Below are 13,149 nucleotides of genomic sequence, written 5' to 3' on the forward strand. Positions count from 1 at the left end.
GCTCCGAGCACGCAGGCCCGACACGTAGCAGCGTGCAGCCCCTGGCCCGCAGTAGCCCCCCGTACAGCACTTGGCATCCTCAGTGCCAACCATTTCCCGGCCAACGTTTCCAAAGTTGGATTCTTCCCCTCCTTTAACGTGCTCAGCTCCAGCTCAGCGCAGCAGTGGCTCAAGAAATGGTCAGCTGCGCTTTTGAACTGTATTGTTTTTCTCTGGGGAAGGAGGGACGGGGTTGTTAATTTCACCAGTTTCTCTGCTTAGAACTAACAAACACCCCACCATGTTTCCTAAAAGGCAGTGTCTTGACAACCCCCAGCACCAAAAAGAGCTTCCTTAGGCAGTGCATCATTGCATTTCCATGCTCCAAATGTGAAGCAGCTACGCTGATGGCCGGTGGTGCTGACACACCTTTGGAGCTGGAAGGGTTGTGGAGCTGCCCGACTCCCATCTGGGTCAGAACAGCCACAGAGAGCAGAGAAAAGCAGGAAACGAATGTTGCAAGCAGTGGAGTCACCATGACAAAAAATAATTTGTTTTTATTTTAGATTCAGATTTCATTACTGCACTCAAACTACTACAACTGGGCTTTGAGTTATTATACAATCCAAACTGTTTCAATCAGAAACTCTAAGACTCAGTGTGCAATGATTATTATTAATAATAATTAGCTCCTTGGTTTTCTTGATAGAAAAAAGGCTATCAACAAGCATTTGTTTAACCACAACAAAAGTATAATTAGCTTATCCCACTTAGTAAATCTGGATGCATGCCAACTCATACCAAACTGCTACTTTTACAAAAAGAAATTGCAATAATACAGATCATTTTTCCAGTCCTTTTTTTTTTCTTCCTTCTTTCTTTCTTTTTTTTCTTTTTTTTTCTTTTTTTTTTCTTTTTTCTTTTTTGCACAAAATTTATTTACAATGTGTACAGAAATGCTCCATGATGATGGGACTATATGGAAAAAAAACAACCAAACAACGCACACGTGACCAATGGATGCTTCGCCCAGAAGAAGAAAGTTCAACGTATTACAAAATAAATCTTCAGTCCATGTTTGGAGCTGCATAAAACAGGAAGTGATGTACAAGGTGGTGGTTGCTGCATGGGGACGATGATGCTCTGATGTGACAATTAGGCTTCGGTATACAATGCCTTTCCGTTTCCATGCTTCCTCCTACCAGTCTCCTTAAGACACTGCCTGCAACAGCTGATTAATCATTGTTGATGACTGCAGTTTTTCCCATCCTTCCCGATTTACATCTGTTCAGGCCAATTCAAATATGGTGAGTAAATGAATTAGACATGCAAATTCACGCCCCGGGCTAGAAAAAGAGAGAGAGAGAGACTGGGAGAGAGGGAGAAAAAGGGGAAGAAAGGGGGAGAGAGAGAGAGAGAGAGTGTGAATGGCTGAAATCCTAGGATAGAAGAAAGATTCTTCTGCCTGACGTAGTTATTTTAATGCTCTAAAAATCCTGCAAATAAGCCCTTTCTGTCATTTGCAGGATGAGTGTAAGGCTTCTTTTCAACATAAGGAGGCTTCTGGAGGAAGTGAAGAGCTATGGAAACAACACACATAGTGTGGAAAATTTTCACATTTTTTTTTTTAAAAAATCTATAAGAAACAACGTAATATGGATAACAGTATAATAGCATTTTACAATATCTCACTCTTTGTTCTCTTAATGTCTCATATAGGTACTTAGCATGTCCCCAGAAGTTGACTTCAGTCGGTGTTTTCCTGCTTGTCAGGGTCCCTGTGAGGAATAGGAACGTCCCTTGGTCCAAAGTTGACGCCAAGAACGGAACTCCGCAGTCACTGCAGAAAGACAATGTTTGAAATTCGCCGTCTCTGTGGACAGCGCGCATTCGTTCCCTTAAGCTACTGAGCATGAATGTCCATCACTTGTCCGCTCGCCGCCGGCTCGCCGGGATGAAGCATTGTGGGGCTGGATGCTGACATGGGCATTCCGGGGTGGGGTGGTCCTCCATGCATCATCATCGCTGGGTGGTGAGGGTGTCCAGGAATGTAAGTATGCATGGGGGGGCCGTGACGCAGCTGAGCGGGATGGGGGGGCATCTGGGGCGGGGTATAGCTTGGCTGTCCCATGTTCATACCCATTGGACTACCCCGAGACACATAATCCCCTGGCACACTTTGCAGCCCTGCAAAGAGAAAGAGGCCAGCATTGGTCAACAGCCATTTATTTATCAAGCTTGCCAGCCCCGCTACTTTGGATCCATCCGGAGTATTTTCGCCATTCAAAAATGGGCTGTACAGCAAGCACGTACACTGCTGCACAAAAGCCTCATATGAAGCTGAAATGGATAGGATGGCTAAGGATGACGTTAAACCAAACCTGCATTTTTAAACACACACATGCACACACACAGAAATCAATGACAGTTATTAATTAATTCTTTCCCTGCGATCACTTCTGTCTGAAAAAATCAGACGCGCAACTCAGTCGACCTTTCAGGGGTCAGGAGAACAATAAGAAAAATTGGACCTAAAACAATAAAACCTCCCGCTTTCCGTGGGCCTCTGCCTTCTGCTTGGATTGCTGGAGCTGATGGGAACTGACAGGTGTATTGTTTCGGAGAGCTATAAGCTCCATAATCATCAAGGGTGAAAGGCATACGCTATCGCTAAGTAGGTTCAATTGGCTTTAGTTCTAAGTAATAGTGTGCCGTGAATGCTCCGAACACCTTGGAATCAGGTCTCAAGGCTCTAGCAATGAATAGCTGCTTAATCTAGCCTAAAGGAACATTTTTGAACTAATGAAAATTGCTTATAAAATATACTGTACTCACAGCTCTTTAATCAAAAAAGGCAATAATATTTTTTTGTAATAACCTATTAATTTAATTGGTCACGAAGCATAAAATATATCATTTAAATTTAATTGACCCAGAAACTAAGAAACAATATTTAAATTAACTAAGCTAGAAATTTCCATGATGAGGTAATAAGGCTGTTGCATTCCCAAGCTTGGTTGAATGTTTGCACAGCTAATTGTTAAAACTTCGTTCTGACTCGCACCCAGAGAAGACGATTCCCAGACACCCTCAGCATTGGGAGCTTCAAGTGCTCCCCTCTAATAAGCAGGAGAGCAGCAAAGACGCCCAAATAACTGCTTCTAACTCCAGAAACAAAGCAAGAGAAACAGGACTGAGTATTGCCCGGGCACAGTACTGGTGCCTTAGTGTTTCGAGTTGCTTTGCTTCACTTTTTCTTCTTTCTTTTTTAAACAAAAATGTGTATAATGTATTTTACCCTATAAAAAGACAAGAGCCCCCCCCCCCCCCCCCCCCCCCCCCCCCCCCAAAAAAAAAAAAAAAAGAAAAAGAAAAAAAATCTGGGACAGTTTTTCTAGGCTTTCTTCACGAGGTCTGCCACTGAAGATTGCATTAATGATCTCTATTTTTGTATACTGAATAAGTCAAATCCATTTGTCACACTGCAAGTGATGGCATACTTAATTTGGATATAGTCAATTAGCCTGGGCTAAGCTCCATAGCCTGCTGTGCACACCTCTATTTTGTATTCTCTCTTTTTCCTTTGCCACACGTAATCCCATTATGATGGACAGACAAAGAGAAATAAACTTGAAAAAAAAAAACACCCCAAAGTTTCGTTGATCACCTTCCAAAATGTACCCAGCCCTAAGTGAAGCTGCTGTTTATTTTACCTAAAAGAATTCTCTGTTTGGCTTTTTGGTGTCTTGCAGGTTAGTGTAGAAATGTAACTCATGCATCAACTGTGGTTAGACAGATTTATGACACTTTGGGGACATGCTCTTTCCTCTCCCTGCACTGCTGCAGACTGCTTACATTTTGCAAATCAGTCTGTTGCCATGACAACTCGCTCCCCACCTCCCGGCTGTTTCTTGTTTTGTCATGTGGTCAGCGCTGTGCGATAGCAACGCGCAGAAATGTGCATGGCGCGCGGGGCTCGGGAGCTGGCAAGCTTGCTTGAACCAGAGGGAAAGGAAGGAAACCGGAGGAGACCAGGTGCGGGATGGAGAGGAATGAACAAGCATGAAGCTATGGGCAAGGAGAACATAGGGAAATGCATGGAGGAAAAAAAATATCCCTGGAACAAAGTGAGAACAAAGACCCCATTCGTACTTACTTCCCCCTGGCTTTGCCATTGGGTACCTAGGTGAAGGTTACATGTAGTGCCACTGCCCCTCCATGCCCATATTCATGCCCATTCCACTCATAGGTCCTAGAGGGAGAGAAAAATCCAAGAAAATGCCAGGGGATGAGCAAAGTCAACAGATAGCGCTGAAAGCCCCTTTTCCAAACCGCAGCCCTCCAAAGGAGCACGGTGCCCTGGCGGCGTGGGCAGAGGACAGGCAGCGAGGCAGGCAGCGGAGCGGGGCAAAGCGGGCACCCGGCTGGGCTGGGCCTTACCTGGCGCTCGGATGCCCATGTGCTGCTGGCCGTCCATCACGAAGCCTCCCATCGGCTGCCCGTCAGGGTTGTAGGGTGTCCCTTGGCTTACTGAAAGAGCACAGAAGAGGGCTTGTCAACAGCATCCCAAATGGTTGCGTTGGGTCAAGGCACAACCCCGGCACCCATGGACTGTATGGGAACTGTGAGGATGACCACCACCGTGGGCTCAAAAAAGAGAAAAAAACATCTACTGCTCGAATTAGGTGGCTGTGCTGACAAGCCTGCACGTCTCGGGCTTAATTTCCTCCTGTGAGTTTGGAAGTAAATGAAGTTGGCCATCAGAAATATTGAGACGTGATGAGCTCCGGCTCCAGCTGCTGCCGCTGCTGACGTCAATGCCAAGACCTGTGCAGGGGCTGGATTTTACGACTGGAACAGTCACACTGAAATCCCAGTGTGTTAAATTACGTCCATGAGCTTTTACAAGAGCAGGACCTGAGCACGTCCCTGCCAGAGATTTACCTCTAATGGCCAAATAATCAGATGTGCTCGAGGAGAAGGTGCTGCCCAAAGGCATTTTTGACAGCGATGGATTTGGTTAGGCTGGCAGCGAGGCTCAACAATGGTAAAAATTATCAATGGTTTAAAAAAAAAAACCAACAAAAAAGGCTTGGGGTAATGGTAAATACCCACAGTGAGCTGCAAGCTGCAGTCCCAGGCGGGACTGGCACGTGAAAACTCTGGATTAAAAAATATCCCCCCAAAAGGGAAACGAAACAGCTCCAAAATCCCAAGAGATACTAAAAAGAAGAGATGAGAGACAAAGGGACCCTGAGCTAGTCCCAGTACCTAAATCCTTGGTTTTAACTGTACATTAAAATTTGGCTTCAGAAGTAAGCTGCCTTGGGTTATTAAAGCACATAAAGCTCTACCTCATTGAATGTCTTTGAACTTTACTGAGTCCCACAAGCGATTCTGACCCCTCTGCCCTTTTGACAGGTAATAAAGTTTACAGCAATTCCACACCAAGCCATGCACCAGGGAGTGGTCACAGGAGCAGAAAAAGCTGGGAGGGAGAACTCAAAACAAATGCAACAAAACATAGGAGGAACATTAATTCTGAATGTATAAGGAAGGTCTGGACATTGAGCAGGTCATTCTAGTTTCTTCTTTGAATTTTTCTGTTTGTGTTTTGTTTGGTTTTTTTTACCCCTAATATTTTAATCATGGGAAACAATTACCATTGAATTAAACAAAGCTGGTCTTATTTTAATTGTCAGTGACTCCCAGTGCTCGTTTCTCATTTATTTACCAGGTAACGGACCTCCCAGTGTATGGCTCGAGGATGGGTTTTGCCTGCGTGACTCGAATACGGTTACTACTAGGGACTTGCCTGCTCGATTGGACTGGTCTATCATGGGCTGAACTATCCTTCTTCTAGCATTAATAAACCTGCAACAGAAAGAGCAAAGTAATCAGTTAGGGAAGGGCCAGCCCCGAGCCTTGCCCCAATACCGCGCTCCATCAGGCTGGCGTGGGCTCAGCCGCAGCCGGCCCCTGGCCCCTGCTGACCCCTGGCAGCCCAGGCTTGGGGTTTGGGAGCTGATTTATGTTGGCCTGCTCTTACCACAGTTGGACACTTCCATTGCATCTTTTCACAGGGGAATTAGCGGAGTTTTCGGGAAACAATGTCAGCGACACTCTTGGCGGTTCAGAGTAGGGCACAAAAAGCGGGTGACGACGGAGGGATGCTCATAAGGGCATCTGCTGCCTCCTCCTAATTAGTGGCATTTCTGTCTCATGTCCTCTGACTTCTTTTTTGCAGTTTTTATTATCAAAACCTTCCCATACCTCTCGCAAACCTAATTCTCTTTTAATGCCCACTATTAAGATAATGAACTGTGATGGCAGAGCACCATCAAATGAGGGAACGTCTGGAGTTTTATCGCCACTAAGTCACACTGCTGGGGACTTCAGAGCCCTGCATTCCTCATAGCCATTTCTTGGTGGGTTTTTCCCCCCCCTCCCTCTTTATGCAAAGTCTGAGGGGTCAAGGCAAGGTCATAGCTTTACAGTAATTGAATTTATAATCCTGTTTTCTCCAGCTAGGCCCGACCATTTACAGCAAACATCTTGTTAAACTGTAATTACTGGACTACTGAAAATTCCCCCCCCCCCCCACCCGAACAATGAAAAGCAGATCTTTGAAAGAAAAAAGGTTTAAGGTCCTTTTTCCAAACGGCCCTCTGCAACCAAACTCCTTGTAATGCTGAGTTGGGAAAGGGATAGTCAACATAATTGGAAGAAAAACAGAACCAGGGGACAGATCACAAGTACCCCAGTCTGCACTGCACAAGTCATGGTGGCACTGAAAGCAGAAACCCAAAGTGTGGCTGGTAACCAGTCCCATCAGTGTGTGCCAGAAGAGCTGCTTTTGTGGTTTTGCTCATCAGAAAGCTTCATTAAAGCCACTTGGAAAAAGTCTCCCCCGAGGTTTACTTTATGGCATCACAAAGTCTCAGAACCGGGCTTTGAGTTCTTTAAGAGATAAATAACAAAATCACGCATCCCTCAATACTTGCTAGGAAAAGAAGGGTAAGCATAGGTAAGGCCACATCACACTTAGAAAATGCGATGCTAGAGCACACAAAGGGACACTTGGTGCTTGTTTTTGTTGCCTTTTGCTACGGCTCAGCAAGGGTTCTCCTGCGGCCAAGATAAAGGCAGTGGGATGCAATTTGGGGTGTCTCCTATCTGCTTCCCATCACACAAAAGCCTGATAACATTAATCAAGATGTTGGGTGCTAATCAAGGCAGCTTCAAGGAAATGGGCTCAAAACCTTCGACAACACAAAAACCCAAATTCTGTGTTCTGGAAACTTTATGCTCAAAGTAGGTCATGTTTTGTCAGCAACAGCGTCGTGTTGATTTTTGGACTCACTTCCACCAAGAAACCCTCCACTCCAGGCAACGGTGTTGCAAATCAGTTTATCATTATCTTGTACAAACCATGAAAATCAGAATCATGAGAGCAGAAGGTTAGACTAATTCTCCTTTCTCATTATAAGCACAGGTGTAGCACAAACACCATGTGAAATAAGCAATTAAAAAAAGCTGCTTTTTTTCCCCCATTAGCTGCCTTAGCTCCATGACCAATTAGAAAATTGTTTCATATCTGTAATCTGCATTTGCAGAAAACAATTTTCACAGCAACTCTCCCAAGTAAAACAACAACACAAAGCCTCGTGCCCCAGCCATGTTCTTTTTGCAGGCGCTGGCGGTCTTTGCTCCTTCCTCCCATTGCAGCACCTCCAGGAGCTGGCACCAAAAGCTCCAAAGAGTTCCAGACCAAAGAGACACCCAGTGCTAAGGATGCTCACCCAAACATCACAGCCTCCCCCTTCTCCTCCTAGCATATATATTAAGAATGAAGCTCTCATTTCAATATTTAGTACAATTATCCAGCTGAGGTAGAACGTATTTTCACCTGTCTGCCCCACATTATCACTTGGGATGGCTGCTTTAAACGCATTTTACACACAGGTACTTAATAGTTCCCTTCTTCCTGTGCATTCCCCTTAAGTATTTTATAGAAGTGGCTGATCCACAAAGCAGTGCTGTGTTTGGATGTCTTCAGGGTGAATTCAGATGCGAGAACATTTTCCTTCTGGGCAAAGTAATAAAATGACATTCTTGCTCCTCCCACTAGAAGTCAAACTGAGGTCAGCTCCCCATCCTTGTATCTGTTTAAATAAACTGTCCAGCTGTTTGTTTCCAGGATGCCCTTTGACCTTCTGTCCCATCCTCCCTGCCTTTGTAACAGAATGCTTTACTTTGCATTATAGTAGACTCCAAACTACTATGCATTAATAAAAAAACAAAAAAAAAACTAAAGTATTTGCTTTCAAGTTTCTTCCTGCATCCCAAACCTGGAATTCATAAGAAACCATCAGATTAAAACTATTAATGTGTCTTGCCTTGAGAGAACACGATGCAGCGCTGTTACGTTTATAAATCATATTGGTGAGCTCTGCAAAGCCGTGAGCTAGCTCTGGTTGCACAAATGTACAGCACAGGGACAATCCCTTCACGCTCTCTGCCACTTTCTTTGATAGAGGGGCTGAGATCTCTTGATCACTCTTGGACTTTCCGGAGTGCTGGACTGATGTACTGTCAGCAGAAAATGTGGCACAGAAAAGCAAATGGGAAAACTCTCATTTGCCCTTTTCCCCATAGGTTAACACTGACCTATCTCAGGATAAGAAACCCTGAATCACTCTGATTTTTATATGCTTAGGTGAATCAAGACCTAAAGTAGGTATCCACATATTAAGAGCTATTTACATTCAGTATTTTCAAAATACGACTAGGCATAAAACTCAAAACCACAGAGTAACGTTACTGATGTGAGTAAAGATCCACTTGGACTCTGAGGTCTGCACAAAGGGTGCATTTTTCCCCATACCATTGCTCTGTACCATTCTGTGTTTGCTCTGACAAGTGCTTTCTGCTTATTCTTTCCCCAGTGAGCACCAACCATACAGGAATAAACAGAACATCTCCAGCACATGGCTTGCACCCACCTCCCAGCAAAACCATGTGCTGCCAACTGGCTCTTTGGCTCCGAGTAGTGTCTTTTTCTCTTTGCAAAGGGAAGGATCTGGCATTGAAGGAACCGTTTGAACAGTTGGGCAAACAAAGAAATCTAAAGACTTTTTCTTTTTTAAAGTTAACTTTTCCTAGCCCTGCTGGCTGTGAGGATGGCACCTTGCCGTCGTGACCCAGCAAGCAAGCAAAAAGAAGCCATTGCACCTGCCTGATCCCAAGTCAAGGAGCAGGAAACACTTCTGTGCCCTTTATGTTTTGCTGGGGTGCTCCTCACCCTGTGCCCTGATCCTTCCCCGTCTCATGGCAGAAGCCAGCCTGTGCTGATGCCCAGTCTGCACCACACTCCGACCTTCAGCTTGGCTGCCCTGTTACCACACAGCAGTTCTGTTTCTTCCCAGTGAGCAGCACATGGCCGCTGGTGACAAAAGACAGTTATAGCTGGAGATTGCCAGCAATAACAACAGGCAGAGAGCAGGGATTTTCGGAGGGTCACCAAAGTCTCGGGAAGGCACAGAGTGCTGGGCTCAGGTTACAGCCCCGCTGACATTTTTCCACACAGATCTGTTCTTTCTCCCTTCCCCTTGTGTCTTGGTTCTGTCGAGTGAATAAAACAAGGCCATCCTTTGCTGTCATAGTTTCCAAAGTCACCTTTACTCAAGAATTATCAGAGAAATTGTGGGGTCTTCCACATGTGCAGCTCTGGAGTGAGATTACTCAGCCCAAGCTGTCTGAAGGCGCTGCTGGGGTCTCAGTGGCACGTTGGGTATTTTCTCCCTCAAGCCTCCCAGCAAAGATAATGCCACCCCAGCACCGACTTCTGGCACTGTCATCTCCATCCCAAAGTGTGGGCTGCCAGCCAGAAGTCTGTGTGAAATGGCAGTGCCAGGAAGCCTCCCAAATCCCTCTGCCTCATCTCATCTCATTTCATCTCCCCCTGGTAAACCATGCTTATGGAGTGTAACACCTACAGACACCGTGTCTCTTGTCCCTCTGAAAAAGAAGTGACATACCTCCTGACAACAAACAAACCATCGTTTTTATACCAGATGCCAAAGTAACCAGAGCCCTTCGAATGGGCCAATAAAAATCAGGCAGAGCCTTTTTCACATATGGGGATCCTTCATTTATACCCCAATGGAACGACTTCCTCTACTCAGCACTTAATTCCTCAATGCTTAACAGGTTTATCTCTAATAAAAACAATTGAAATGGAAAGCGTGCAATAAACTGGGATTGTTACTCTTGAGTGACCATTTTATCCCTTATTTTAACCTACTTTCTTTTTGGGCATTCGTTTTCCAGAGCTTTTGAAAAGAACGAGCTACAGAAAAGAAAAAAATAAAATAAAATAAAATAAAAAGAAACAAAATCCTTAAATTATTTCAGAATAATATCAAGTTCTTCAAAAACAGCCTTAGAAACAAAAAGCTTCCCCGTAATTATGAACTGAACAAATAGCTGCCGACTTTTGAGTGGTAATCACATCTCCCCGTTCCTAAAATGAGAAATAAATGTGAAAAGGGTGCTTACAGACTTCATTAGAAAGTTCTGCTCCTGAAGTCAGTTAGTGAGCTTAATGACCCATAACTAGCAGCCATTAGCAATCCGCGCTCTCCCTACTTCCTTTATTTGTAAAAATATATAAGAAAATCTAAGCCACTCAAGAAATTTGGTTCAGTTTGAAGTCAGGCTTTATGAAGTCATGCTTGGCAACTTCTCTTAAGTTTCTCCTCCTCCTTTGAAAGGATGACAGTTCGGGACTGCAATGCATCAACCCACAACGCTAAATGGAGGTAGGGAGGGAAAAGGGTGCACATGCTGCTCAGCACTCACTCTGGAGACCCAGTGCTGAGGTAGGCACAGTGGGTTCATCTATTGGGAGCATGGGAAGGGCCCCCAGGGCTCTCCTCTTCCTCCCTTGGGGCTGGCAGCCTCAGCCCCAGTGACTGCATACAGGGCCAGGGGTGTCATGGGACGACGCTGAAGAGCAGACAAATAAAATACTATGCAAAACGAGTGATGAAAAACCACTAATTAGCTGACAAATTTGATGTAAAGCACTAATGAAAGCCACGTGTGGTTCTGCAATTTAGTTTTTAAAATAGCTTCTGACTTCAAGCATTACTATGTGACCCCACCGATGTATCCATCTTGTGCATTCAGAAAAGTTGCTTGAAATTAGGAGAGCGCTGTTGAATCTCTCACAAGCCAACGTTGCTAATGCACCAAGCACATCGAGCACAGAAATAGAAAGCAGGGAGCTGGGATCAGGTAGGCTGTGCAGAGCCAGCCATGCCCTACATTCAGCCAGCTCTACCTGTGTCCACATCCCATGCTCGAACCCCCCTTGAGGCCCTTGTGCTGCCTTTCTCTCCTACTCCATCCCGCGGCTCCCTGTCGCACTGCCTCTGTCCTGACCTCAGACAAAGCCCTGCCCAAATGGAATCGATGGGCCAGGTACAGCTGATGGGCTGCTCCCCATGGTGCCCCTGTGCCCAGCAGACGCGGGGCTGTGTGGCGGGGGCCCACGGCAGGCTCCTTCCCCGATACCACAATTCCCCTGTGGTGCAGAGCAGATGTAAACTCGCCCTCAGCAGCCAGATGATGTAAGGGGAAATCTTTAAATGGCAAAGTGCCAGCAGGGCTGACCTCCTGTCTCTTCCCTACTCCCAAATCCCAGCGCAGCTGTACTCCGTTGATCTCTGTGTGCCACAATTAGCCTTTAAGGAATATGGCAAGGATTCATCCTGCGAAGCAGTGCTAAGGCTGCTCTAACTCATGCTGATTCAATATGGTGCTGGCTCTGCAACGTGCTGCCAGCCAAAATCTCTCCCACTCCAAAAATGCTCACCCTGCATAGAAGCCAGTGGTGCACAGGCAGATCCGCAGCCCCTTCTCCACTGTGGAATTTTCCTCTGTTGATTCAGCAGCATCTTGTTTTTAGGCAACTGTGGGAATCTCTGGACTTCCTCCTGCCATACATGTGAGCCACAAAGATGCTCAGAGGACTGGACCACCTCTCCTGCAAAGAGGCTCTGAGGAAGCTGGGCTCGTTCAGCTTGGGGAAGACTCCAGGGAGACTGTATAGCAGCCTTCCAGTATCTAAAGTGAGCTTACAGGAAAGCTGGGGAGGGACTCTTTATCAGGGAGTGTAGTGACAGGAAAAGAGGTAATGGTTTTAAACTAAAAGAGGGAAGATAGAAATTAGATATTAGGAAGGAATGAGGCTGGTGAGGCATTGGAACAGGGGCTAGGGAAGCTGTAGATGCCCCATCACTGGAGGTCCTCAAGGGTCTCAGAGCAACCTGATCTAGAGGAAGTTGACCCTGCCTGCAGCTAGGGGCTTGGAACCATATAATTTTCTAACCTAAGACATTCTATGATTCTGCAATTCTATGGTCTACACACAAGGGTACCTCCTTCGAGCTCTCAGGTTCCCGTGCATCAAAGATGGAGCTGTGTTCAGACAGCTTCTTTTTCCCCACTCATCCCTACCTACACTGGGCATGGTACTGGAGCTGGAAGCTATTTGTGGTCCTCCAGCCTGCATGCACATGGGCATCCCATTACCAGCCCCTTCCAGCCTGCAGGGCAAACAGAAGCCAACCAAGGGTCACAAATAAAAAGCTCACCAAAGAGGTGAGGATCTGAACAACCTATCTGTGGGACCTGCAAGTCACACATGAGATCAGCTTTGGTATGTTCTGGTTTACACCTTGAGGCAGCAGCTCGGGGTGGATGGGGAAGCTCTTAATTCCTGCAGTCGGGTCCTCCCTACCATGGCTGAGACAACAAACACGCAGGTGTTGGTGTGCTCTGTGTGATATGGGCACCTAGGAAACTGGTTTGGAGCCAACCTGAAAAACAACCACACACTTCTGAATGAATTCCCCCCCAGACATCCTACATCAAAATACTGTTGTCCAAACGCTACTCATCATCTACTTTGTGATCTGCTTTACCTAAACGTGATTTCCCATTAAGCACAGTAATTCATTTTGCCTACAGTCCTACCCCTGATGGTATTTTATTTGGGGAAGGAGAAAAGACATCCACGGAAAGCAATGAAAACAAAATACGCACGGGGAGGTCAGAGGAATGTCAAAGACAAAAGGAATTTCTAAGACCGTGGGACATGCA

At 45.7% G+C, this 13,149-nt stretch overlaps 1 protein-coding gene across 2 annotated transcripts in view; it reads right to left on the minus strand.

Annotated features, from left to right (window-relative positions):
* Positions 1 to 516: 516 nt before the first annotated feature.
* Positions 517 to 13,149, minus strand: part of MEIS1 (Meis homeobox 1) — a 93,687-nt gene continuing 81,054 nt past the window's right edge. Inside the window, exons 10-13 of one of the 2 annotated variants that reach the window (XM_015856540.2) lie at positions 5,795 to 5,853; positions 4,420 to 4,509; positions 4,136 to 4,231; positions 1,904 to 2,166 (exon numbers count right to left, since the gene is read on the minus strand). In XM_015856540.2, the coding sequence (XP_015712026.1) occupies positions 4,173 to 4,231; positions 4,420 to 4,509; positions 5,795 to 5,853 (208 nt within the window). In that variant the 3' untranslated portion in view covers positions 1,904 to 2,166; positions 4,136 to 4,172. Of the gene's footprint in view, positions 2,167 to 4,135; positions 4,232 to 4,419; positions 4,510 to 5,794; positions 5,854 to 13,149 lie in introns of both variants that reach the window. The other variant, XM_015856539.2, reaches the window with a different exon arrangement.

Source organism: Coturnix japonica, chromosome 3 (assembly GCF_001577835.2).
Source record: "Coturnix japonica isolate 7356 chromosome 3, Coturnix japonica 2.1, whole genome shotgun sequence".
In the NCBI taxonomy this organism is placed as follows: domain Eukaryota; kingdom Metazoa; phylum Chordata; class Aves; order Galliformes; family Phasianidae; genus Coturnix; species Coturnix japonica.